Source organism: Squalius cephalus (assembly GCF_949319135.1).
Source record: "Squalius cephalus genome assembly, chromosome: 4".
NCBI lineage: Eukaryota > Metazoa > Chordata > Actinopteri > Cypriniformes > Leuciscidae > Squalius > Squalius cephalus.
This window is the reverse complement of record NC_137125.1, coordinates 11032511-11056422: the sequence shown is the minus strand read 5'-3', so window position 1 is coordinate 11056422 and position 23912 is coordinate 11032511. Positions and strand designations below refer to the sequence as shown.

General features: G+C 39.1%; 1 protein-coding gene across 1 annotated transcript in view; it reads right to left on the bottom strand.

Annotated features, from left to right (window-relative positions):
- The window catches only part of LOC307157617 (uncharacterized protein), a 64650-nt gene that overhangs the window by 4255 nt on the left and 36483 nt on the right, over window positions 1–23912 (bottom strand). The window contains exons 6-17 of the mRNA XM_079869544.1: window positions 21614–21787; window positions 19839–19885; window positions 18837–19375; window positions 17713–17726; window positions 15205–15295; window positions 14702–15115; window positions 13468–13668; window positions 13100–13224; window positions 12877–12984; window positions 4176–4869; window positions 3562–3657; window positions 3241–3474 (exon numbers count right to left, since the gene is read on the bottom strand). Of these exons, the coding sequence (XP_079725670.1) occupies window positions 3241–3474; window positions 3562–3657; window positions 4176–4869; window positions 12877–12984; window positions 13100–13224; window positions 13468–13668; window positions 14702–15115; window positions 15205–15295; window positions 17713–17726; window positions 18837–19375; window positions 19839–19885; window positions 21614–21787 (2737 nt within the window). The remainder of the gene's footprint in view (window positions 1–3240; window positions 3475–3561; window positions 3658–4175; window positions 4870–12876; window positions 12985–13099; window positions 13225–13467; window positions 13669–14701; window positions 15116–15204; window positions 15296–17712; window positions 17727–18836; window positions 19376–19838; window positions 19886–21613; window positions 21788–23912) is intronic.

Here is a 23912-nt window from a genome sequence, read left to right as displayed (position 1 = left end):
TCACGCCCTGACGAAACTTACCAATTCACAAAATTAACGGAATGCATAGCTGATACAAAAAACTGGATTAGTAATTTCTAAATTACGACATTTGCTCTCTCAATGACAAATGCGGAACAGTTAGTTCATGCGTTCATGACATCAGCTAAATTTATTGTGATGTTCTAATGGGGTGTTGCCCTGCACGCATAATAAACAAACTACAGCTGGTCCAAAACGCAGCAGCTCGAGTTCTTACCAGAACCAGGAAGTATGACCATATTAGCCCCGTTCTGTCAACACTGCATTGGCTCCCAACGTTGTATATTTTTTTTAATATAGCTGATTACTTACAAAGCACTAAATGGTTTAGCTCCCCAGTACTTGAGTGAGGTCTTAACGCATTATAGTAGTAGTAGTAGTAGTATTTTTAATACATGGAGACGTAGCTAAATCTACTGTACAGTAGCCTAATATACCTTTGAGTTTCTGTGTGTGTATGATATGACGATAGTTTTTCTCAAATTAAACGCTAAAATGCTCATGAAGTGACTCTCAGAGCGGCTCTGGAGATGAATTTCATCATGTCATCATATCGTGAGGCAGCAGAGACTTAAAAATTGTGTGTGCGTGTGAGGTAAATGAAACCGCGTGAGGTAAATGAAACCGCATGTCTGCGCCATTTATTCACAGAGATCTGCAGAACATGCAGGGTTAATATTTAAATAGTCTTTTTGCGGTTTAATATACACAGACACTATATATATTGTGGAATATATTGGCTACAGTGCTCAAAGTAAAAAAGTTAGTCAGGAGCCCCGTGCTTAGGAAGCGACTGAAAGCAGCTGCTTATTAGTGGGTACCAGTACTACAGAAATGCTGGTATCGTCACGTTTTAAACATTGTAGTACCGACTTGGTACCGAAGTACCATGTTTCGTCAAAAATAAAGTCATCAACTGATGTTATTAGTGTTTGTTCAAATGTAGGCCATATTCTAACTAATGAATCCTTAACTTTGAAATACGTATAATAAAATGTATACATTTTAAAAAGAAAGATTGCACTTGAAATATTCTTAAAATTGTAATTGTTGTTGATTTACATGTGAAAACTTTTAAATAAAATAGCAAAAATAGCTTCTCTTTAAATGATTTATTATTGTTTGTTTATTAGTGACACATTTGGGGAGAGGATATATTATTCCAAAACTTTCAGAAAATACAGTATGAGAATTAACTGCACAATTACTAGAAATGTTTACCTTGGATATTATACAATTTGCATGCATACAAAATTTGTGGAAAGACAAAAAAGATGTTTCCTCTTAACTTTGAACCAATTCTGTAGAATGGCCCATATAGCCTATTTAAACAGGATTTGTTTCCAGGCATGACTATGTACTAAAAATGTGCTAAAAACTATATTCTAAATAAATTAAAAGCAATATATATATTTATTTTGTCCTCGCATTCTTTATTGTGGTACCCTCTCAGTGACACACCTGACTGAAAAGCTCATTATGCGGGTCATTGTCTTCTCAGGTGTGAACCACAGCATTATTCATGATCATTCATGCCCCCATGCATATTGCCTTTCCAAACAAAAAGTGTTTTGCAAAATTTAAATCAATCAATGTTTTATGTGAATGGTTAGACAGGATGATTTTCAGATCATTTTGAAGCAAAAACTCTAGACGACAACATCCATTAGTTAAAGGTCTTGTCGAAACATATTTAGTATGCGTTTTGTGGCCTTATTTCAGAAACTTTCTTTTTTTTTATTTTTTTTTTATGAATAACCATGCATAAACATTATTCTCTCAAAAATACAAACATGTTGCTCACATATTATGGTAGCCATGTTTGTGCTAAATAGAGTGTAATTACACCTTTGCCATTAATATGTTTATAAGCAACTGAAAAAAGCACAAATGTCAGGGCATGTCAAAACATCTCAAGGACCCCAAAAACACCTCAGTTAAATCTAGACTAAAAACACATCTCTTCAACCTAGCATACACATAACACATTATCAGCTTCTAAAATTCAATGTTAGGCTGTATAAACTAGGTCAGCCGGAACAGGTTAGTCTCTCTGTTCATCCCGAGGTTTACCGCAGTCCGCCGTATCCAGGCTGTATCCAGATCTTATGAAGGACCTGCGCCTGGACACGACGACAATGCAAATGCCCTCATATATATTAAAATGCGCACACATATAGACTAAACACATAAGATGCATGTGCATGTCGTCACCATTTTCACAGATTCATGTTTTTTAATTTTACACAGAGATGATAACGTTTTTTTTTTAAATTCTAAACTTGCACCTTGGAACCTATTTCAAAGTTTGTGTTCTTGAGCCACCAAACACTGTTGTTGTGCAAATGAACTGCCAGAACACATTAAAAGTTTTCTGTTTTCAGTTAAAACGGTGTCGTGTTAGCAGCCCCTAAGGTAGTAAATAATGATCTCTGCAACAAAATTTAATCAATCAAAAACTAACTTTAGCTGGACAATAACTTTATTCTAGAGCTGCTGTAAAGCCAAAACTATCTCTGTTACTTTAATTTCCTATTATCACTGTAAAGCTGCGATGGAACAATCTATATTGTTAAAAGCGCCATATAAATGAAGGTGACTTGACTTTTTGTATCCCGTTCCTTGTTTGTGAAGGGCTATGATATCTTCTCTTAACTTTTTGGACCATTCTTTTGACTTAGCCATATTTCTAACTTGCAGTCAAATGTGACACAAAATATCTGAACTGGCTAGGTTTGTTGAGTGTGTTCTAGCTCAAGCACACCTGGTGCAACTAATGAAGCCATTGATTTTTGCAGATTTGTGCTGTTGTGAGGGATTCTATTCAGGGGGTTGATCATTTTGAAACTGCAGACGTCATTAAAAGTTGCATTTTCAGTTGAATTTGGGGAAACCACTTGAAACATTTGTTGTGTTGAGCTATTTCAAATACTTTTGTTTGATTTGTTCATTTTTAAACAGCTGAAAGAAATTTTTGCTATGGGGTTGAACGATTCTGCGATTAGGGACTTAGGGATTAGGGATATATATATATCTTCCAGAAGAAATTTGTAAGTGAGTATCTTTCAAAAGAAGATGATCAGATGAGAGTCTGACTGATGATGATATAATAACCGAACACACAGATCAACACTTCAGTCAACGGCTCATTCTGCTCTCATGAAATGTTTCTCTTGTGATCAAGTCCACTATGACCCTGTTCTTCTAGATCTCTGTTACCTGCAGGAAATGGATGTGATCCTGTGTGTGTGAAAGCTGCTCCAGCTCAGCGTCTCTCCTCCTCAGATCATTGATCTCCTGCTCCAGTCGCTCCAGGCGTCCTTCAGCTCGACTCACTGCAGTCTTTTCCTGATCTCTGATCCGCTGTGTCGCCTCAGAGCGCTTTCTCTCAATGGAGCGGATGAACTTAGTGAAGATCCTCTCACTGTCCTCCACTGCTGTCTGTGCAGAGCGCTGTTAGGACACACATCACAATCACACAGTGAGCTTCAGTGAGTCCTGACTGAGACTTCTCAAACTTCTCTTCTTCTCCAGACTCACCTTATGAGACGCCACAGCCTCTCTCAGCTCCTGAATATCTTTCTCTCTCTGCTGGATCCTCTGCTGGAACGACCTCTGCGTCTCCTTCAGCTGCTTCTGCACCACGAACAATGTCAGTTTATACTACTTTCACTATATCATGTGATTTTTAATGAAAAGGTTTGTGTTGATAAATATGTTGAAGGTGCATTTTTAGTTACCATATTTTCTGTTAAGTACAATGCAGAGCACAAATTAATTGAATTGAATTTAAATATCTTTAATGTCCCCAAGGGGCAATTTGGTTCACAACAAGTAGCCAACCCATACACATTCGCACAAAAACACATAAAACCATGAGATAATAAATAGATACTCTTATATTCCCGCAGCTATGATAGACGAGATACAAAAAAAACAAAAAACACGACAGATACGGACACACGCGGCTACTGCTGTATGTCGCCACCGCAAGGCAGCGCCATCTTGCGAATACGCTCAGCAGTGAAAGTGCACCTGCAGCTTCTGTTCACTTCTGCTGATGTCTGCAGTGTGAATGATGTTACCTGATCATATGGGTGCCAATATAAATAGTGTTAACATTATTTAATCAATGTCTAGTTTAAAGTTCATACCTGTTTCTCTGTCCTCTGAGCTGCAGCTGATACAGTGTCGTGGTTTTTATGTTCATCCATTGTACACAGCACACATATACACTTCTGGTCAGTGTTGCAAAAAACCTCAAGGAGTTTATCATGTTTCTGGCAGATCATCTCCTGCAGTCGTCCAGTGGCATCTGTCAGATTGTGTCTCTTTCTTTTAAAGAAACTCTCATGTTGTTCAAGGTGATTCTGACAGTAAGAGTTCAGACACCCCAGACAGGACTTGACGGCTTTGCGTTTTCTTCCAGTACAGACGTCACACTGCACATCTCCAGCTCCAGCGTAACAGTCAGCAGGAAGTTTAGTCTTCAGTTTCTCCAGCACTTCAGCCAGAATGGTGTTTTTAGCTAAAGCAGGTCTTGGACTGAAGGTCTGTCTGCACTGAGGGCAGCTGTCGACTCTCATCTGATCCTCCTGATCCCAGCAGCCTGTAATACAGCTCTTACAGAAACTGTGTCCACAGGGAATGGTCACTGGATCCTTCAGGAGATTCAGACACAATGGACACAGGAACTCATCTTGAAAAATTAAGGCTTCTGCCATTTTACTGCATGAACACAGAGACACAAACACACAACAGCTCAACTTCAGTTTCAGTTTCCTTGAACTCACGTGCTTCCTGCTTCCTGCTTCTGTGTTTGAGTGCCGTGTGCAAATGTCTCCAAGTCTGTAAAGTCACAGATCATAAAACGTCCACTAGATGTCAGTCTTAGACTGACACTCAAAGAATATAAGTTAAAGAGAATCAGGCAACACCATTACATTAACACCAGGCAACATTAATAACTGCAGTAAAACTGCATACTAACGATCACATCTGTGCGGTGCTGTAAGTGGTTTAAACTATGTGAGTTTCTCACATAACAGTTCTTGACTTGATGTATCTAGTCAAGAGTATGTCATTGTATGTAATAGTATGTCATTGTATGACTGTGTCCTCAGATGAACATTACCTTGTGAACTGAAAACATCAACAGTTATATCATTATCCTTAATTCACAGGATCCAGGCAAATTATGTGGCATTGATATAGTTTTTATTTAGACATTTTAGTCATTCCCTCACAATTACTTACGGCAGGTAACAAAATTAATGGACTGTAATAGCCTACAGCTACACTAATTATACATGTATATCTACACATATGATAACTGTGATAAATAAACCCATATATTTTCCACTCAGAATAAAAGAACACACAGTTGTAGAATGAGAATGAATGTCTTTTTTTGAAGTCATAAAGCTAAAGACTGCGCATATTTGTGGATAAAGTTTATCCCATGTGCTTCTCGCTGTGGAAGAAACCTGCCTCAGCAGGAAAACTAAGCTACACAGCTAATCTCTTTAATTATCATTAGCAAGTGTCGTCAGCTAAATCTATGTTTGATTTTATTATGTTCAATATTAGTGTAACAAGGTATGTTGTTATGGGAAGGAGGCGAGAACCAGCTAACATTTAAAGACTTTATTATTTAAATAAACACAAAAGCCCCTGACGGACAACTGCCGCACACACAAACAAAGCATTATGTGTCGATGGAGGTGTTATAAAGGATTAAAGAAATTCTGTACTCAATTATTATACTGATTCCAAAGGGAACGGCTACGCCACCCGGGATTAACTACCCAGGAAAGACCCAAAGGCCCACAGGTTCGATTTTTCACAAGATGACCCACAGACATGGATACTTGGTAACAAAAGTATAAATATTTATTAAACAGTCAATTAGTTAAAATGTCTCATTCAATAGAGCAATCATAAAAAGGATCAGCCACAGCAAGCCACTAGCACTGTGAAATAAGTTTATCAAACACAAAAGAAAAAGACAAACAAACAAACAAACAAAGAGCTGGGGCTTACCAATCGGAAGACAGGCTAGATGCCGGGCTTCAAAAATGCCTGCAATAATAGATATCCACATGTGCACCAAACCACACTTACACACTAAAGAAATTCACTGCAAATCCACACCACTTTGGGAAGAAGAGAGCTATTGCCACACAGGGACAGCTCCAGCAAAAAGGACAGAGAAAAAGCAAGATAAGGAAAATAAACAAAGAAATACAAAAGCAAAACACATTTCTTCCAACTACAACAAAACCAAAACCACAAGTAACAGACTTGTCAAAAAACAAGGTCAAGAATGCAAAACAAATGAAGACAAAACAAAACTAGTGAATGCAAAACAAATAAAGGCAAAACAAAAAGTATTAAATGCAACAAGTTATTGAATGCAACAAGTTATGGAATGCAAAAGAGACCAATGAATATAAAACTAAAACATCACAAAGGTTGTTGAATTAAACTCAAAGGTTACTGAATGCAACAAAGGTAAATGCAAAGAAAAAAAAAAGCTGTAAGCCATGCTGTAGACCATTCTATAAGCAATGCAAAGCCGGAAGCAACAGAAATGGCATGCTCACAGAGTGGTTTAAACACCTGAAACACAAAAGTAATTAAAATAAAGACCAACATGCCTTTATGAGGGCCAAATGGACAGGAGTGGGTTGTACATACCAACTAATGCGGACCACGGCATGTATCCAGCAGCCAAACCTTTATGATCACATGCACAGTCAGACGACAGCAGTCGCCCAAAGAGACACCATAGTATAGATCGCCCGTAATTCTCAGATGCAGAGAACACCTGCGTGACACCAAATCCACAGTCCAGAGTAACAGTGTATTACAGTGAAACCTCAAGATTTGAACAGCTCTCTATGACCCATTTAGGCCAGATCACCTACCCTCAGGTGTTTAACCAGAAAACTGCAACTCATGTGGTCATGGGCTGTACTGTACGGAGCTCAGGCCTTCAGCAAGGTCAAAGCAAGGAGGAAATTGAGGGACAACTACATGTTATGGTCAAGAAAATCCCTATTTTTTCCATTGAGGGAAAAGGAGCTTTACAAATAACAGATGCTGAAAAGAAAGTGGCTGAGAAGATTGCCTGCACATTTCATGGTGGTGTCTGTTTTAAGCAGAATCCCACCTCATACATGGAGGCCCTGAATTTGTACAAGCAGCTCCCAGCTCTGCTGAAGGAGAATCCAGAGAATGTGGTTGCAATCAAAGCCTGGCTCTATCCTCTTCGTCTTTTGAATACAAAAGCAGCTCGGTTGGAGAGAGAAATCAGCATAAGCGCAGTTTCCAACACTGTAGAAATAATGGAGGACCTGTGGGAGGCAGAGAGGATATGCAACGACCTGTCTGAAAGAACATTAGTAAAGGTTTTCAGTAACATCAAAGAGAGGCTACGCTCATTTCAGAGCTCTTTTACAAAACACTGCTCCTAAAAGCAGTTGGCGGGGTTTTGCCGGCTATTCGAGGAGGGGAAATGAAGGAGAAGTCACTGGAAGACATCCTAAAGATCCACAGGAGCTCCCCTTTTAATTCTAGCATGCTTAACCAGTGGTTAAATGGTGCAAAGTCTGAACTTCACATCTTGAGTTCTTACACCAACACATTGAAGGCCATTTAAGACTCAGGCCCCGTTTACATATACATGGTTATTTTGAAAAACGGAGACATTTCCCTTAATTTATGATCTTAGTTTACACGCAAACAGAGAATTCGCCTCTGAAAATGATTCGTTCTAAAATGTTGTTTGCACATTTGCATGTAAACTGAGAAAAACAAAACAAAAGAGTTTTAGGCAGCCGACGTCACAGTATGCGACAGAACTTGCACTTGCGTCAAAAGTGCGACCTATGTTTCGCGATTCTGATTGGCTAACGTGGGCTTGAGCTTCTCGTTACACTGCCACCTACAGGTTTGGCATGCTCTTAACGGCATATATACACGGGTTCGTGTAAACAACCACTTTTCTGAAAACTGACAGGTGTGTACAATGTTATTTTTGAATACGGAGAGGGTGAAATGTCCGTTTATGAAAATAGCCGGCCACGTGTTAACGTAGCCTCAGACCGTCTTAACACTATCCTCCTTGACCCTTGATATTGTGGTGTGCTTGACTTTTACCTCTCTGAACTATGAAGACCCATATCTTTCAATCCTGAAGGAGTTAATGAAATCTGACAAGTTTAAAGTGCTACAGACTTGGTTTCTGTGGCATCTGTCAAAAAGTGGTTCAACGATCCTGATGTCATCTCAAAGATGAGAGAGAACATATCTCGTTTCAGAAGTTTTTCAGAGGGCAATAAAAACGAAAAGAGAATCCGCTTTATTATTTCTGCCATCTCTGATCCATCCAGTCTAGGCTCCTCCATCTATCTGTATGAAAAAGGGAAGTTGACAGACACACAGTTCCAGCTTGTTTCCAAACCACCCCCACTGAAAGTGAAAATGTCATGTACCAAGGTGTGTCCCTGAAACTGCAGAAGTCTCCAACTGGAGAAACAATGCAGTACAGAGTAGAGTATAAGGAGGTAAAAGCTGGTGTAAAGACCACCCATTGGCCCAATGACGGAGTCCAAAGGCCTGGGTGAAGGGATAATGCGTGTATGTCTTTTCAGCGCTCCAGTGAAGTTCACTTAATTTATTAATTTATTAGAATTATAGTTTCAATATTACTTTAGCTCTTTGCTTAATCTGACTCCAATTTCAAATGATAATCAAATTTATATCTTGTTTCTTATTAGAAAATAGTCATAATATAAATTATGAATTAATATAGATCTTTGATTATTCTGAGTATCTCATAATTTCAAATATTCGTTCATTAAAGACCCGGTGTCGCTTTGAGTCGTCACGTCGCGAATGTGCGCTCACGATCACAAACTAGCCAGTTCTGAAATAGTCAGAGGGTGCAGAGCAACTATTTTTACCCTAAGCTGCCGCTCACTGCTGACTCATAACAAAGGTGTAATTTTTTTAATAGTTGCGAGCTTGCAACGTGCTAAGTCAGTGATAGTCAGAAATCGGAAGGTCTCCTTAATGATGTGCCCCATGCTCCATTCATCAGTGCCTTCGGTTTGATCTATCCTGGACAGATATTTGCGGTAACACCAGACTGCACTTTAATCTACTAGTAATAATGATTTCTAAAAAAAAAAAAGCAGAATAAATCAAAATGTAACATTTATTTGTCAGGTAAAAGGTATCATGCCAATTACACAAGTGATTAAAAGCCAATTCAGAAATAATAAATACATGACATCAATTACTCAAAGATGACTCTAAAAGTAAGCAATGCATTCAAGATATGTAGTGGTGTGTGAGTGTGTTCTGAGTGCAAGACTTGAGATGACACTGACACAGCACTGCATGGGGTTTTTCCCTGGTTACAGGTTCCCAAAGACTGCTCTGTTACCTAACCTTAAAGGAACACTCCACCCATTTGCATTAAGCTTTGCATTGTTAGAAACCCAGTCATACTATTGAATGGTCGTGCAACACTCTCTCATTTTCCCCTGAGACGGGAGAAATCAGTATTTACTTCTTACACTTCCTCCCACAATGACGCAAAAATCGTCATTTTGCGTCATTGTAGGAGGAAGTGTAAGAGGGGCGGATTTCTGTTGAGACTACAAGCACTAGTTTCCACCCTTTCAAACCCGCCCATAGGGGGTTGGACCTAATGCGCTAACAGACCTATCACAGATCAGTGCCAGTGCATTTGATTTCCAATGCCATCCTCTTTTTCCCGGACATGTCCAACCGTCGAGATCGTCCAAAATGTCCGGGATTTGGCTTTTGCTTTCTGCGGTTGCCATTCATTGTTTACATGCACACCTTTTGTTTCAATCTAACTGAATTCATTCCGATTGGTGAATCTGAATGTAGTGTTTACATGAACGCTAAACAAGTGATCGGTTGATGTGCGTTTATCATTGCTAAGAAAATTCCCGCTCCTCCGTGAGAGATGCGAGACCGGTGCGTCTCAGTAATGACGCCACCGGCCTCGCGCCGTTCTCCCGCGCCCCTCAGCCTCATCCTGCTCGCCACAGTAAACATGATGAATGGCGACTGTAGAACGCAAAAGCCGAATCCTGATATCCAGGGCAAACTCGTCACGGAGACTCACTAGTAGCTTAGCTTTGTTGTTTTCAACTGTCCTCTCTTACCGGTAGGCGTGGCTTGGGAGTGGCCTCCTAGGGCAGCGAAGCAAGTGCATTCTGGGAGTTGTTGTCTTTCATCCACATAAGCCAAAAATACATTTTCTGGCTTTTCTTAGTCTAGAAAGCTCCAAATTCAAAAATAATTTCACATTTCTTCTACATAAATGACCTATTTTAAATACACATTCATCTTTCCAGAGGTGAAGTATCCCTTTAAATACCCAGACCAGAACAAAAGGGTTGTACAAAAAAGATTTCAGGGTTGTTTTGGGTCAATTCATGTACCCCAGGGGGTACCACCTGGTTCTTGAAGAGACATCACCCAAAGACGAGAACAGGTCTCCTAAGTTCTCAATCTTTCTCATTATACCAATGACTGCAATGAAATTAAGACAATTTTACCAATCGCACTGAGACACTTAAAATGATACCAAACATGATAGGAAACACAATAGATTCACAAGATACATCATATGTGATATATAGACAATCTTAGTGAACTTTTGGTGACTTGACTCAGGGGGAGAGGAAGGTAGGAGGGAGAGGGGGATGCAGAGATAAGGAAGGAGAAACGTTTGGACAGGACAATGTCCTGTGCAATCTTGTGTCCAGGGTGCATTTTATTGCTTTATTTCAGGGTGAGTTTTGTCTTAGCAGGAAAATCAGTTCTTACACTGGTGCTGAGGAACAGTGCATTGTCATAGACACAGCTGATGAAGACTTTACTCTGATTGGATTGGTGTATGGAAAGCAGTACTCGATCCAATACAGGATAGATAGTAAAGTGGGAGTGAGTGAAGCCAACGATGCCGTCAGCCCTATTCATTCGGTTCACATGACTTCACTGTAGCTTTGCGCCGCCATCTTTACGACCGATGGTCTCAGTAATGCCTGCAATATGTTGTGCAGCTGGCTGCAACAACAGCCGAAAGAGGAACCCTGAACTGGTATTTTATTCTATACCAAAAGAAAAGTATAGAAGAGAGAATCATTTATTTAAAAGACTTGAAGTCTCATGTTGGTTTGTGGTTAATTATATTTCAATGTCCAACATTATACAGACAGATATCGACAGATAATGTTTTCTCTTAATTTTATTTGTTGGATCTGTTTAAATGTTAAAGGACTTTATCATGGTAAGTTAGTAAGATTTGGGGTTGTTTTGAATATAACTGTCTGTCTGTCTGTTAGTTATTAGCTACCTAAATCTAATAAGTATTTTTCTGAAGTTCATAAAGATATTGTCTTCATCACATGCGCTTTAGATGTTATTTTGTGTAAGTAACGTTAGCTCTGCAGACGATGCATAATCTCAGCCTTGAAATGCATATTAAAGGACTAGTTCTTCCAAAAATGATAATTCTGCCATCATTTACTAACCTTCATGTGCAAATCCTTAAGTTTACTTTCCGTGGAAGACAAAGGGACATTTTTGAATATGTAGCCTAATGGAGACTCTTCTTGTCGATGTAATGAAAGTGACTAGCTGTGTCCCAATGTGAAGGCTGCATCCTTCGAAGGACGCAGACTTCGAAGGATGCAGCCTACGTGGCCTTCGAAGGAGGCAACAAATGTAGCCTTCATTGGATATCTAATTGAGCCACCAGGTGTCCCCAATTACCGCCTTTTAAACGGTGCGAGAGGAGAGCTTCCATCCTACATGACATTTGTGAAATTTCAAATTGCAATTCAAACAAGTAAATATGGAGCAAGAATTGCTCAATTTTATTGTTATTTTTTATATGTTACTGGAGGAGATGGTGGGGGATTCATCCCCGGCGCCGCCGGGTGATGTATCTCAGGCTTTGCCAAGACCATGGGCAGGTAAATTTCACTGGTTTCCTTAATTGACGGATTACACTTTTAAATGTAGCTAATTATTGGTTCAACTTACTTGAATAATCTAATGATACATATGAAAATACAAAATACACAAAACGTTTTGAATATTGACTTAAATCTTACCTAGATTAAATTTTTTATAGTTTATTCTCTTGACCATGGTGAACATATTTTGACCATGGTGAACATATTTTCAACCCTGTTTTGTTTTTACACAGTGAAAACATAAAAAAAAACAATACAAAAAAAATGTAGGATACACATTACTGCAACTAGTCATTTGCAGCTGTCACAGTTGCTAGGCAACAAGACCTCCATAAGTTAGTTAGCAACAATTTGTTAATGCGATGGTGGACTGTAAGGAACTACATTTGTTAGTACTGAAGTACTTTTTCCCCCTCACAGGACAGCAATACTACAAAAAACATGGTCGTTTACAATATGATGTATTTTTGTAAATTAAACTACCCAGCAGTAGGCTATATAAAGTACTTTAAATGTAACAACCTTCAACCTATTCAGAAGTAAAATGCAACATAGCAGTAATATTGATGTAAAACCATATATATATATATATATATATATATATATATATATGGTTTTGCATCAATATTACTGCTATGTTGCATTTTACATCAATATTACTGCTATGTTGCATTTTACTTATTTACTTTTACTCTTGATGCATTAGAGTATGCAAAATTGCACATTTACTTAAGTAAGGTTTTAAATATGACTAGAAGTTTTTCCCCAATGTGGTACACAAATTTCTCTTTTCCTTCTTTCCCTAATTAAGACCAGACCCCTGTACTGCAGAATAAACCTGAACGTTCCAGTGCTGAACAGGTTTTTTAATGAGATGGAAGACACTCGACCTGATTTTCGGCTGAGCAGGGAGGCCCTGAGAGTGCTGCTGGACCTGTTGAGAAGTGACCGGCAACACGGATGGGGTTCCACAACAGAGACCCTGATATTTCTTTTCTGGCTGGCGTGTGGTACATCATACAGGGTCGTCTCCAGAGCATTTGATATACCTCGTTCCACTGTCCACTGCATTGTCCACCGGGTCGCTGAGGAGGTGGTGGCCATTCGCCACCAAGTCATTCACCTCCCAAACACCCCAGAAGACCTGGAAGCAGTTTGCCGTGGGTTTGCAGGGCTGGCAAGACACAGAGCTTTCTTGAAAGTTGCTGGAGCAATCGACGGCTGCCATGTCCGCATCAAGCCTCCAAGCGGTCCTGATGGTCAATGCTACAGGAACAGGAAACTGTTCCCATCCATCATCCTCCAGGCTGTTTGTGACCATCAGGGGCGCTTCATCGACACCTACGTGGGCTGGCCGGGGTCAGTGCATGACGCACGAGTGCTCCGCAACAGCCCACTGTTCAGGAGGTCAGTGTACCCTCCTCCAGGGCAATTCATCCTCGCAGACGGAGGGTACCCATGTCTCCAACACCCACTCCCCCTCATCACTCCCTACAAGAGGCCAGTACGAGGTGTGGGAGCCCAGCGCTTTAATCTTCATCACTCCAGGGCATGCTACATTATAGAGCGTGCTTTTGGGATGATGAAGACCAGGTTCCGATCCATCTTCCTGAAAGTGCTGGAGGTGCACCACACCTTTGTACCTCACGTAAGTGAATTAAAAATACATTTAAAAAATACTGCAAAATAATAAACGCAATCTGTTAAAAAATATACATTTATTCCTTAATTCCATTTCAGGTCATAACAGCCTGTGCCATCCTCCATAACATCTGCCTTGGGGTTGGTGACATCATGGCCCCGGAGGATGAGCACGAGGAGGATGAGGGGGAGCACGGTTTGGAGACGGTCAGTGGTGCTCCCTGGCGTGACCAGCTGTCTGCAGAGGTGTCTGCGCTGGAGGAGGTGCCAATTGACCACGACTATTTGTAACAGACAACTAAGAGAATTGTAAAGTTACAATGCATAAGGAAAAAAGTTGAATGTTGTTGTATGTCGAAATATTTTATGGTTTGATTTGAGGATGTGAGTTTATTTTTTACTTTTCCCTCTTTCTGAAAATATCTCAGTGAGATGGCAGCCGTTGATTGAGTCAGCCCTGCAAACCTGTTGAAATACAATGCAGTGGACAGTGGAAATATGCACTCAAACACTCCCAGATGGTGGGACTCCCAGATGATGTCCCACCAGCAGGAGGCCTTATCAGGGTCTCTATTGTGGAGCACATCCCAGTCCAGCAGCACCATCAGGGTCTCCCTGCTCAGCTGAAAGTGTACATACATTTTTTTTTTTTTTTTCTGATTTATATACCATTAATTTGAATTGTTTTCCTGTTGTTGTAAATATTTGTAAAGTACTTGAAATCATTTTCATTTTACATGCTAAAAAAAACATGTATACAAGTCAAGAACAATTAATTGTTTTATTTCCAAATGTATTTTTTTTTTTTAAATTCCATATGTAAAACGTATTACAAAAATAAACAATGTACAAAAATTGCCTTGCCTCATTTACAAATAACTTAAATTCCATATAGGTTTTAACTTAACACAAACAGTGTACAGAAATTACTTTGTTTCATGTAAAAATAAGTGACAAAAAACATAAATACCAAAATTGCTTCAAACTAATGTATATTATTTTTTTTCTACCATTCTCTCAAGGAGAGAAAACAGTCTGTCAATTCTCTCCCTGCTTTCTTGTGCTCTCCTCTCCTCCGTTTCCCTCTGAAATCTCATGTCCTCCCTCATTAGCTCAATGAGCTCGTCGCTGCCTCTTTTTCTGGCTGCTGAGGCTGCTGGGACTGCTGAGGCTGCTGGGAATGTCGAGGCTGCTGGGACTGTCGGGGCTGCTGAGGTGGCTGAGGCTGCTGAGACTGTCAAGGCTGCTGGGACTGCTGAGGCTGAACTTGGCCCTGTTTTGTCCTCAGGGAGGGAGGCAATTAGGACAGGGGGGTTGTTGGAAGGCCTCTGTCCCAAAACCTCATCCATGAGGACAAACCATGGCCAAGTTGCAGCAGTGGATTTCCCGCTCACCCCCTCACCTGTCCCAGGACACTTGCAATCCTAAGGCAGAGCAAATACACCATACCTGTTGTTAACAACAAGAACACCACAATACATTTCAGCAAAGATGTGTCAATTAACTTACTTACCTTGTATTTTTTTTTTTTTAAGTTGTCCCATTTTCTTTTGGCCTGCAAGGGAGTGACCTTCCCCAGCAGGTCCATTTTCTTCAGAATTTTCCTAAAAAAGGAGAAAAAAGGAAAGACTTACGCAAAATATTAAGACAGGGGTGCAATCTTAACATTAGAAAATCACACAGCAGTACATGCATACAAAATACTCCTGGATTATATTCCTGGATCCTCAAGTTTGCTTAAAACGTTTGTAGACAAAAAAAAACTACATAAAAAGAGAAAGACTATTGCCTTAACTAGTTGTTGTCTCATTGCTGTGGGCTTTGTATAGGGTGAGGGCTAATTTTTGCATACAAGAGGCAGCTAGTGGAAATATTACAAATGGTTAATGACTTTAATTACTTTATGACTTTTACCTCCAAGCCACAGTAGCCGAGTTTTTGGCCCCTGTAAATAAATAATCATTTTCGGCCCTTAAATGAATGAAGTCAGCCGTCTGCTCCTTGGTCCCTGAAACAAAAAGAATTACAACAGGTTTTGCCTCAGACCACCTGATAAATGAAGCTGCAGTTTTTTAGTTTAAGTTCAGGTTTTTTAAGAAACACACCTGGGTTTTAACACTTGTTTCGCTAGCTATTTCAGGTAAATTAAACGATGTATTGCAGACACGCAAGATATGTTTTTCAGGTATTTTTATCTACCACATTTCAGATGGATTTGTGCTCCTGTTTTATTTACTTGAATATACCCTCCTTCTTGAAATTCACTGCAAAAAATATTTTCTTACTTAATATTTTGTCTTGTTTCTAGTTCAAACATCTGAAAATTCTTAAATCAAGAAGCATTTAGCCTACTAGACAAGTAAAACATTTCTTGTTTTGGGGTAAAATTAGGTGAGTATTGCTTAAAACAATAAATTAATCTGCTAATGGGTTACGCAAAATAATCTTAAATCAAACTGAAAACAAGATTATTTTTCTTACCCCATTTGGCAGATTATTTTGCTTATTTTAAGCATTAAACTCACTTAATAAAGTTATTTTTCCCAAAACCATACAATAACTTTTGCTTTTCTAGTAAATGCTTCTTATATATACACATATACATACATATATATATATATATATATATATATATATATATACACTAGAACAAAACCAAACAACTAAGCAAGAAAAGCATTTTGTTGATATTAAATTTAGTATTTGCTTCATTTAACTCAGTTGATTGTTTTCACACAGGGGTTCAGTGCTTGGTCCATATTCATGCTTTTAACACTTGTTTCGCTAGCTATTTTAATAAATTAAAACACAATACTTACATTTATAAGTGAATTCCTCGGCCACCACACTACTGACACCCGATATTTTTTTGGAATAAACTTGTGTGAAGTTGCGTCGTCATATACTGGTCGTCACCGGCGCGCTATGAATTCTGGGGAAGGGTAGGCCACGAAGTGTCCATTTTTGTATCCTTCGTTTGTCAGAGAAATGAAGTGCGCATTTGGCGCGGTGACGCAATCGGCCTTCGAAGCATGCAGAGTTTGAATTGGGACAGCCTTCTTAGCACTGCTGTGACGCAATCTGCCTTCAAACGCGGCCTTCGAAGCGTGCAGTGTTTGAATTAGGACGGTCTTCGTCGCGCCGCTGTGACGCAATCGGCCTTCAAACGCGGCCAATCGGCCTTCAAATACGGCCTTCGAAGGATGCAGCCTTCACATTGGGACACAGCTATTGAGTAATATTAGCCTACTGGGGGCTGTCACGCAAAAAATACTAATAATAAAAGACAAAAAACATACAAAAGTATCATAAAAGTGATCTAATATGACTCGTCCGTTATATTAATATCATTATTTATTCATATGATAGCTTTATGTGACTAACGAACTATTGTTCCCTTATACCTACACGGAGGTACACTATAATTACAGAAACGTACACCGTAATTTCGGTTTACTTACGAAGTTCTTTGCAGGTTGTATATCTGCTTGTTACCCCTTTATTACCCAAAACTTAACATATTGTTCCCTTATACCTACACGGAAGTACTCTATAATTACAGAAACGTACACCGTAATTTCGGTTAACTTACGCAGTTGTTTGCGGGTCGTAATATAAAGTGTTACCAACTTTTTACAGCACAAACCAGCACAAACGATTGAGCATATTTTGACGACGTTTTGCGTTGGGTGGGGGGCCAACTTCACGCAGGTGAACAAAAGAGTGAGGAATATATGCTTTATCTTCAGCAGAATTCTTTAATGAGAATGTGTGGCGGTCACTGCAGTCATAACTAAGGAAGCTATACATTGTAGTTTTATACACATTTTAGGGGCATTACTTACAGGTGAAGACAAAGCACTCAGGTCACAACCTTAAATAAAGGATGTAAACCGTTATTAGCCCAGACTTTGGAGTTTTACGATCCCCAATCCAATTAGCACAATTGATTTATGCAGCCACCTGTAACAGAGATAAACAGAAGTCCTCAGCTCAGGCCATTAGGACCATAAATACTTGCCACAAATTCAAAGACTGGGGAAGAGGCACCAAACACAATCACAAACAAAATCTGATCGCCTCAGGTACTGTGCTTGTCTAACTATCAACAGAGAAATCAGGAACTGTTATGTCAGAACAGAAGATCAGCAGACTTTAAACAGAAAAAAATTATTTCCTACATTCCAAAAATACATACACAATATATGTATTGTGTAACATAGTCCACTGAAGGAGAGCTGAACTGAACCCATGTGCAGTTTATTGAAAAAGTGAACAGATACAAAAAAAAAAAAAAAGGCTTGACTTGAAATAACATGAACTAAATTTGAAACATAACACTCACCAATAATAGTTATTGGGACAATACTAGATAAAGTAACAAGGCAAGCATCAGGCTTAAATACACAAGGACTAAACAAATACACAATGACTAAACAAGACACACCTGTGATCATTCAATACAATAAACCAATTACACCATAGGACAAATGACAAGGGGAACACATGGAAGGAGCACATAACAAAACCAGGAACATGACAATGGGAAAACTTCAAAATAAAGGTCATGAACATGAAACAAAACCAAACGTGACAATCTGCTGACCAAATCAATGTAAATGTTACAGAAACACATCTGCAACATGACATTTACAAACCATCTGCAAAAGTTTTAATTAAAATCAATTCAGTGTAATCCACAATTCATTAAATATGAAGTTTCAATATAATTTTGTCATTTATTAATTTGTAGTGCTTTTTTTGTTGCAAGCTTCAGAAACAGTTAACTGTCACTCTTCCTTCATCATTATACATGCATATGTTTATCAAAACGGAACCGACATTATAAAAGTGACCCATCATTTTTGAGAGCTTTGAAACAGTGAATCATTGAAAAAAAGCGATTGATTCAGTTCATTTAAAGATTTGTAAAGCTCAATTTCTTTCATTACTAGCTTGAACTTGCCATCAAGCTGCACTACACTTATGAGACTAGACAACTCGATAATGATAAACATTCATACACATGATATTATGCACAATTTCGAACCTTTAACACAGATGCAAAGCATGCTAGGTAACGACCAGTGAGAGTGTATATAAAGTGAGAGTGTTTTATTTTTTGTTCTGTCAGTTGTTGCTCACAAGCTTTTCAATCTCACACAAAGTCACGGAGGAACCACGAGAAACCTCAAATCCAGCATATAGCGGTTCAGTGAACATGGAGGTGAATGTGTGTAAGTGTGTGATTTTACGTGTGCCAGAGATGCTGTAGAAAGACAGAATGCCGGCTGACACGTCCACATACACTCCAAATCGATTTGAAGAGCCTGAAGGGACACATATGCTAGTTTCCTTACTATTGTGGCAGACTTTGAATCCGTCATCAGAGTAGTTCAGACTCCAGGAGTTTTCATTGAATCCAAACCAACAGTTTTCACTACTTCCTTTCCTACTGATTCCTTTATATGCCACTGATATATCAGCATTTACAATCAATTCAGCCTCCCAGTAACAGCGTCCAGACAGACTCTCACTACAAAGAACCTGACGACACTCATCAAATCTCTCTGGATGATCAGGATATGACTGGACCTCTTCCACAGATGTCACCTTTCTGTTCTTCTCAGACAGAATGAGATGAGTGTTTGCTGTGTTTGGATCCAGGGTGAGATCACAGGCATCTGAACACAAGAAGAGGCACATTTATCACACATCAATATTCACTAAAGCGGCGTGTCTGTGTGTGTACAAGTTTGGCTACACTTGTAAGTGCCAAATGTCCTCACTTACATATTGAAATATTAGGAAAACAGACTTTTTTACTGGTCCTAACTAGTAAAAAAGAATTATAAATTGGCCAAAACATGTATAATTTTAATCTAGTATTTTGCACATGTTTCTGTGATGGGTAGGTTTAGGGGTAGGGGTAGGGATAGGGATTGGATTTGGCAATAGAAAAAATATAATTAACCATATAAAACCAATGAAAGTCTATGCAATGTCCTCACTAATAAAGTGAAAAAAATATGTTTGTGTGTGTTTGAAGGGTTTGGATCTGGTGTGAGGTCACAGACACCAGAACACAAGAAGAGAGACATTTATAACACAACAACAATCATTAAAGTTGAGTGTGTGTATACGTACATTTGCATAGTCCTCCTATAATCCTGAATTCTCCTCCATAATCCATACTATAAAACAGAAACACAGGCTCACATTCTGCACATCTGATACAATCAGTACACACTAGTGATGCGCGGGTCGGCTTTTTTTCCAACCCGCGGGTCCCGCATTTATGAAATTATTTGGCCCGCCCCAGCCCGCCCCGCCTTTATTACAGCCTGAAAGTGCAGAAACATCGCCCTGTTAACTGACAACAACAGACGATTATGAATATGAATGAAATGAACCATAAATCATACATTTTCTTTACGATTTGTATAGGTTTACAACAGTTTACAACCTAGTACGCTACATATAACCAATGAACTTTTGACTTTTGTTTTTATTCACGGAAATGTTCATTTGGCGTTTTTGCGTTCGCTGTGCAAAAAAAGAATGGCATCCACTGTACCGGGGTTTAATCTATTTCTCCTAGACTCAGCACCCGGCCAGCAGAGCTGAATGTGCGCTCGCTTGATGCGCTTGTGGCCGGGATACAGAGTATCATTTTTGACAGCTTGGAAAGCACAGGAAAGGCGATTGATTGGGACTGCCAGAAGCTAAGAATGTCCTCTCTGTCCCAGAAGAACTGTCCCTCAATGTAGCGCTGAACCTCGTCTTTCTCGGCGGCAACTTCACTTTCATCCTCCCACTCACTAAACTCGTCTCTTTTTCTTTTGTCTTTGCTGCCTAAAAGGCAGCAAAAACTCAGTAACTGTGTTTAACACATCCAGCTGAATGCCATCCATTCTGTGGAGCTGATCTTTCTCCTGCAAGGCCTGTTGGATTTCACGGTACTGTTTACTGACTGACTGCATCATCGCAACTTTACTGTTCCAACGGGTTTCGCATTCCTGTGTCACGGTGTGTGGGAGTTGTACTACAGTCCTGGATTTTTTCAGGTATGTCACAAGGCTTTTGCACTTTGCAATGACATCATTCACGTTGCGCATATATGTTGGCGTGTTCTCTCTTACATCAAATGTGTGTTTGAGAACGATGTTAATGACATGGGCTGTGCACGGCACCCACTTGTAGCTGCGAAGGGCAGCTTTTATGTTTGCGCCCTGGTCACTTACAAACATTACTTTTGATATGCTGGCAGGTATGCTGGAGGAAAGCGGTAATATTTTGAGACGTGCCACTGTCGTCCTTTTTCTTAGACCCACCACAAACATGCCTTGACAGGCTGGAAGTGCCCGTTTTGTGGCTCTCGTGTTTATATATTTTTTCACACGAGTTGCACTTCACATAGCCGACACTGCTGTTGTCTCCTGCTGCAACTATTTCTGAGAACCGGTCCCAAACATTAGATTTAGCAGCCTGACCTTCTTTTCTTTTAATGATGTAAATTCCCGACCTCAATTTCTCCCTCACCTCGTCTTCCATCTCCACTTTTATTTTTTCCTTTTTTTGTAGCTGGCGGTGGGAGGCTGGGAGCTGTTTGGCGCGCCGCTTTCGTGACGTGTCACGTGACGCCTGGTCACATCACGCAATTTACGTTGCTGCGACCTTCATATTGTAACCTTATCAAATAACCTAATAGAATATGAAAATAGATATTCCCAAATATTTAATATAGGCTGACATTTTTTTATTTTGTTTTTAATGACCCGCCCCAACCCGCCCCGCAAATAAAGTGACAATTTCTTTACCCGCCCCGTGTACCCCGCGGGGTCCGCGGGTCGTCTCATAACCCGCGGACCCGCATCACTAGTACACACACACACCACAACATCTCTTCATGGTCAACATACTTTAATTTTTCCAGTGTGCAGTTTGGATCCACACATTTTTCAGAGAGCAGCATGACTCCTGATTCTCCTGGGTGATTGTAGCTCAGATCCAGCTCTCTCAGGTGTGAGGCGTTTGAACTCAGAGCTGAAGACACATATCCACAGCCTTCCTCTGTCACCATACAGCCAGACAATCTACAAAGACATACAGCAACAGTCCACATGACATTAGATTGGCGCTTTTCTTTCTTTCTGCAGTTTCAATAAGGCAAGGCAAGTTTATTTATATAGCACATTTAATAAATATGTGTATAATAAATATACACAATGGTAATTCAAAGTGCTTTACATAGAAGTAATTAACCTGTTAAGCTGCAACGCCACTTTTGAAAAATCCCCAGAAATGACATACCCAAACTTAAACAGATACAGTTCATGAACCCTTTGTACTAAAAGCACAAGTATGATCTCATTTGAAAGCTGACACCTGGCAGTTTATTGTAAATGTAGAATTAATTATTGTCATAATGAAAAAATATTTATTGAAAACATTTTTATAAATAGCTTCAAAGTTTTGTAAAGTTATTAGAAAATAATTTTTATGAAACATCCTCATGAAAATAAAATTGAAGTTGGCACTGTAGCAATCTAGAAATGCACTACAGCTAAGGCCACATTTCTAAACATTTTATGTTTAAAATCTGAAGATAATAAGTCCAAAACTCTGTATTTAGTTACATGTTTTTTAAGACCATGTCAAATTACTATTTTGATTTGACGCTAAAATGCTGCTGATGTTTAGTCATCTTCTAAGTCATCCATTCAGTCTATTGTCTCTATTGTTTTGTGGTGCAAACGAGCCCCATTCAGTCTCAGTCTCCCCCTGCACACATTCTCACCTCTCCAGCCTGGTTATGGCTCGAAATATGCATTTCTTTTGTCTGCATTATATTTACTAACGACTGGCTATTCACAGGCTATTCATAGGGTTTCAGTCCCTAATTTCTTTTATCAAAGTTCTCACTTAACATTTAAAAACTGGATCAAATGCCCTGCTTGAATAAAGGAACATTTCAGTAAGCATATTTAGAAAAAAATCATAAAAGGATAACTGCTATATGTGGCAGGTGCACCTAGAGCTAGCTAGCATGTTAGCTTAGCACACCATCAATACACGACAATTTATGAGATTAAAACCATGATTGTGTTCCAAACTTAATTTATAACGCAAATCGAGTGTTTTAAATAATCTTCTGTGATATAATTTCGCTTCAGATAAAAAATCAGACAGAAAATATATATATATATTTTATTCTGCACAATGATAAAGTCTATATCGATTAGCATTACATTATAAATATAATCTATTATTATGGAAATACCTGACATTACTCGAAGAACACAGGTAAACCAAATATCATTTCAATCATGTTTATTGTCTTCAAAACGTCTTTATCTGCATGTTACAACGATCTCTGATAGCTTTGAATGTGTTCGAGACTTCCTGGAATGTCACATGATCATGCCTCTTCTTCATGTTCCATATATGGACTATTATTGTGCATGTAGCGCCCTCAGGCTGTTGGTATGGATTGAAAACACAATACATCACAGTATCCAGCGCTCATAATGATTACATCGACGCATTTGGGCATAAATTCAATAAATATTATTCCTGTCTATAGAAATCTGATGAAAACCTATGAAAATATATCAATATTTCTCCAAATCTGCACATTTTTGAGCTAAAGCCCTGAGGGACGTTGTTTTGTGAATCGCTGTCATGATGACAGCACAGAGTTTTTTTATGAATGGAACAGGCTGACGCTCATAATTCATATTAAAGGTCTCGACTCATTTTTTCATTTCATAACTCCTGACACAAATTAAGACATAACTGTCACTATAAGTTTTTCAGAATACAATAGTGGTCAAATACTGAAACTTGAGTCATATCTTTTTAATGATGTATAGTTTGTCAATGTATAACATTAAATCTGATAGTAATTTTTAACTAAATTAAAAAAAAACGCTTCAGTGCGCCGACGCACTGGTGAAGCTTAACAGGTTAAAATAATCAAAAGAAATAAGAACAGTTTAGAATAAAAAGGAAATAAAATACAGTGTAAACAGTCGGACGACCAGTGGCACAGTGCTCATTCATTAAATGCACAGCTAAACAGAAGTGTTTTGAGTCTGGATTTGAATGTGATACAGTAGGAGCACATCTGATCTCTTCTGGAAGCTGTTCCAGCATAATAGCTAAAAGCAGACTCGCCATGCTTACACTGCAAAAAATGGACATACAAAAATAAGAAAA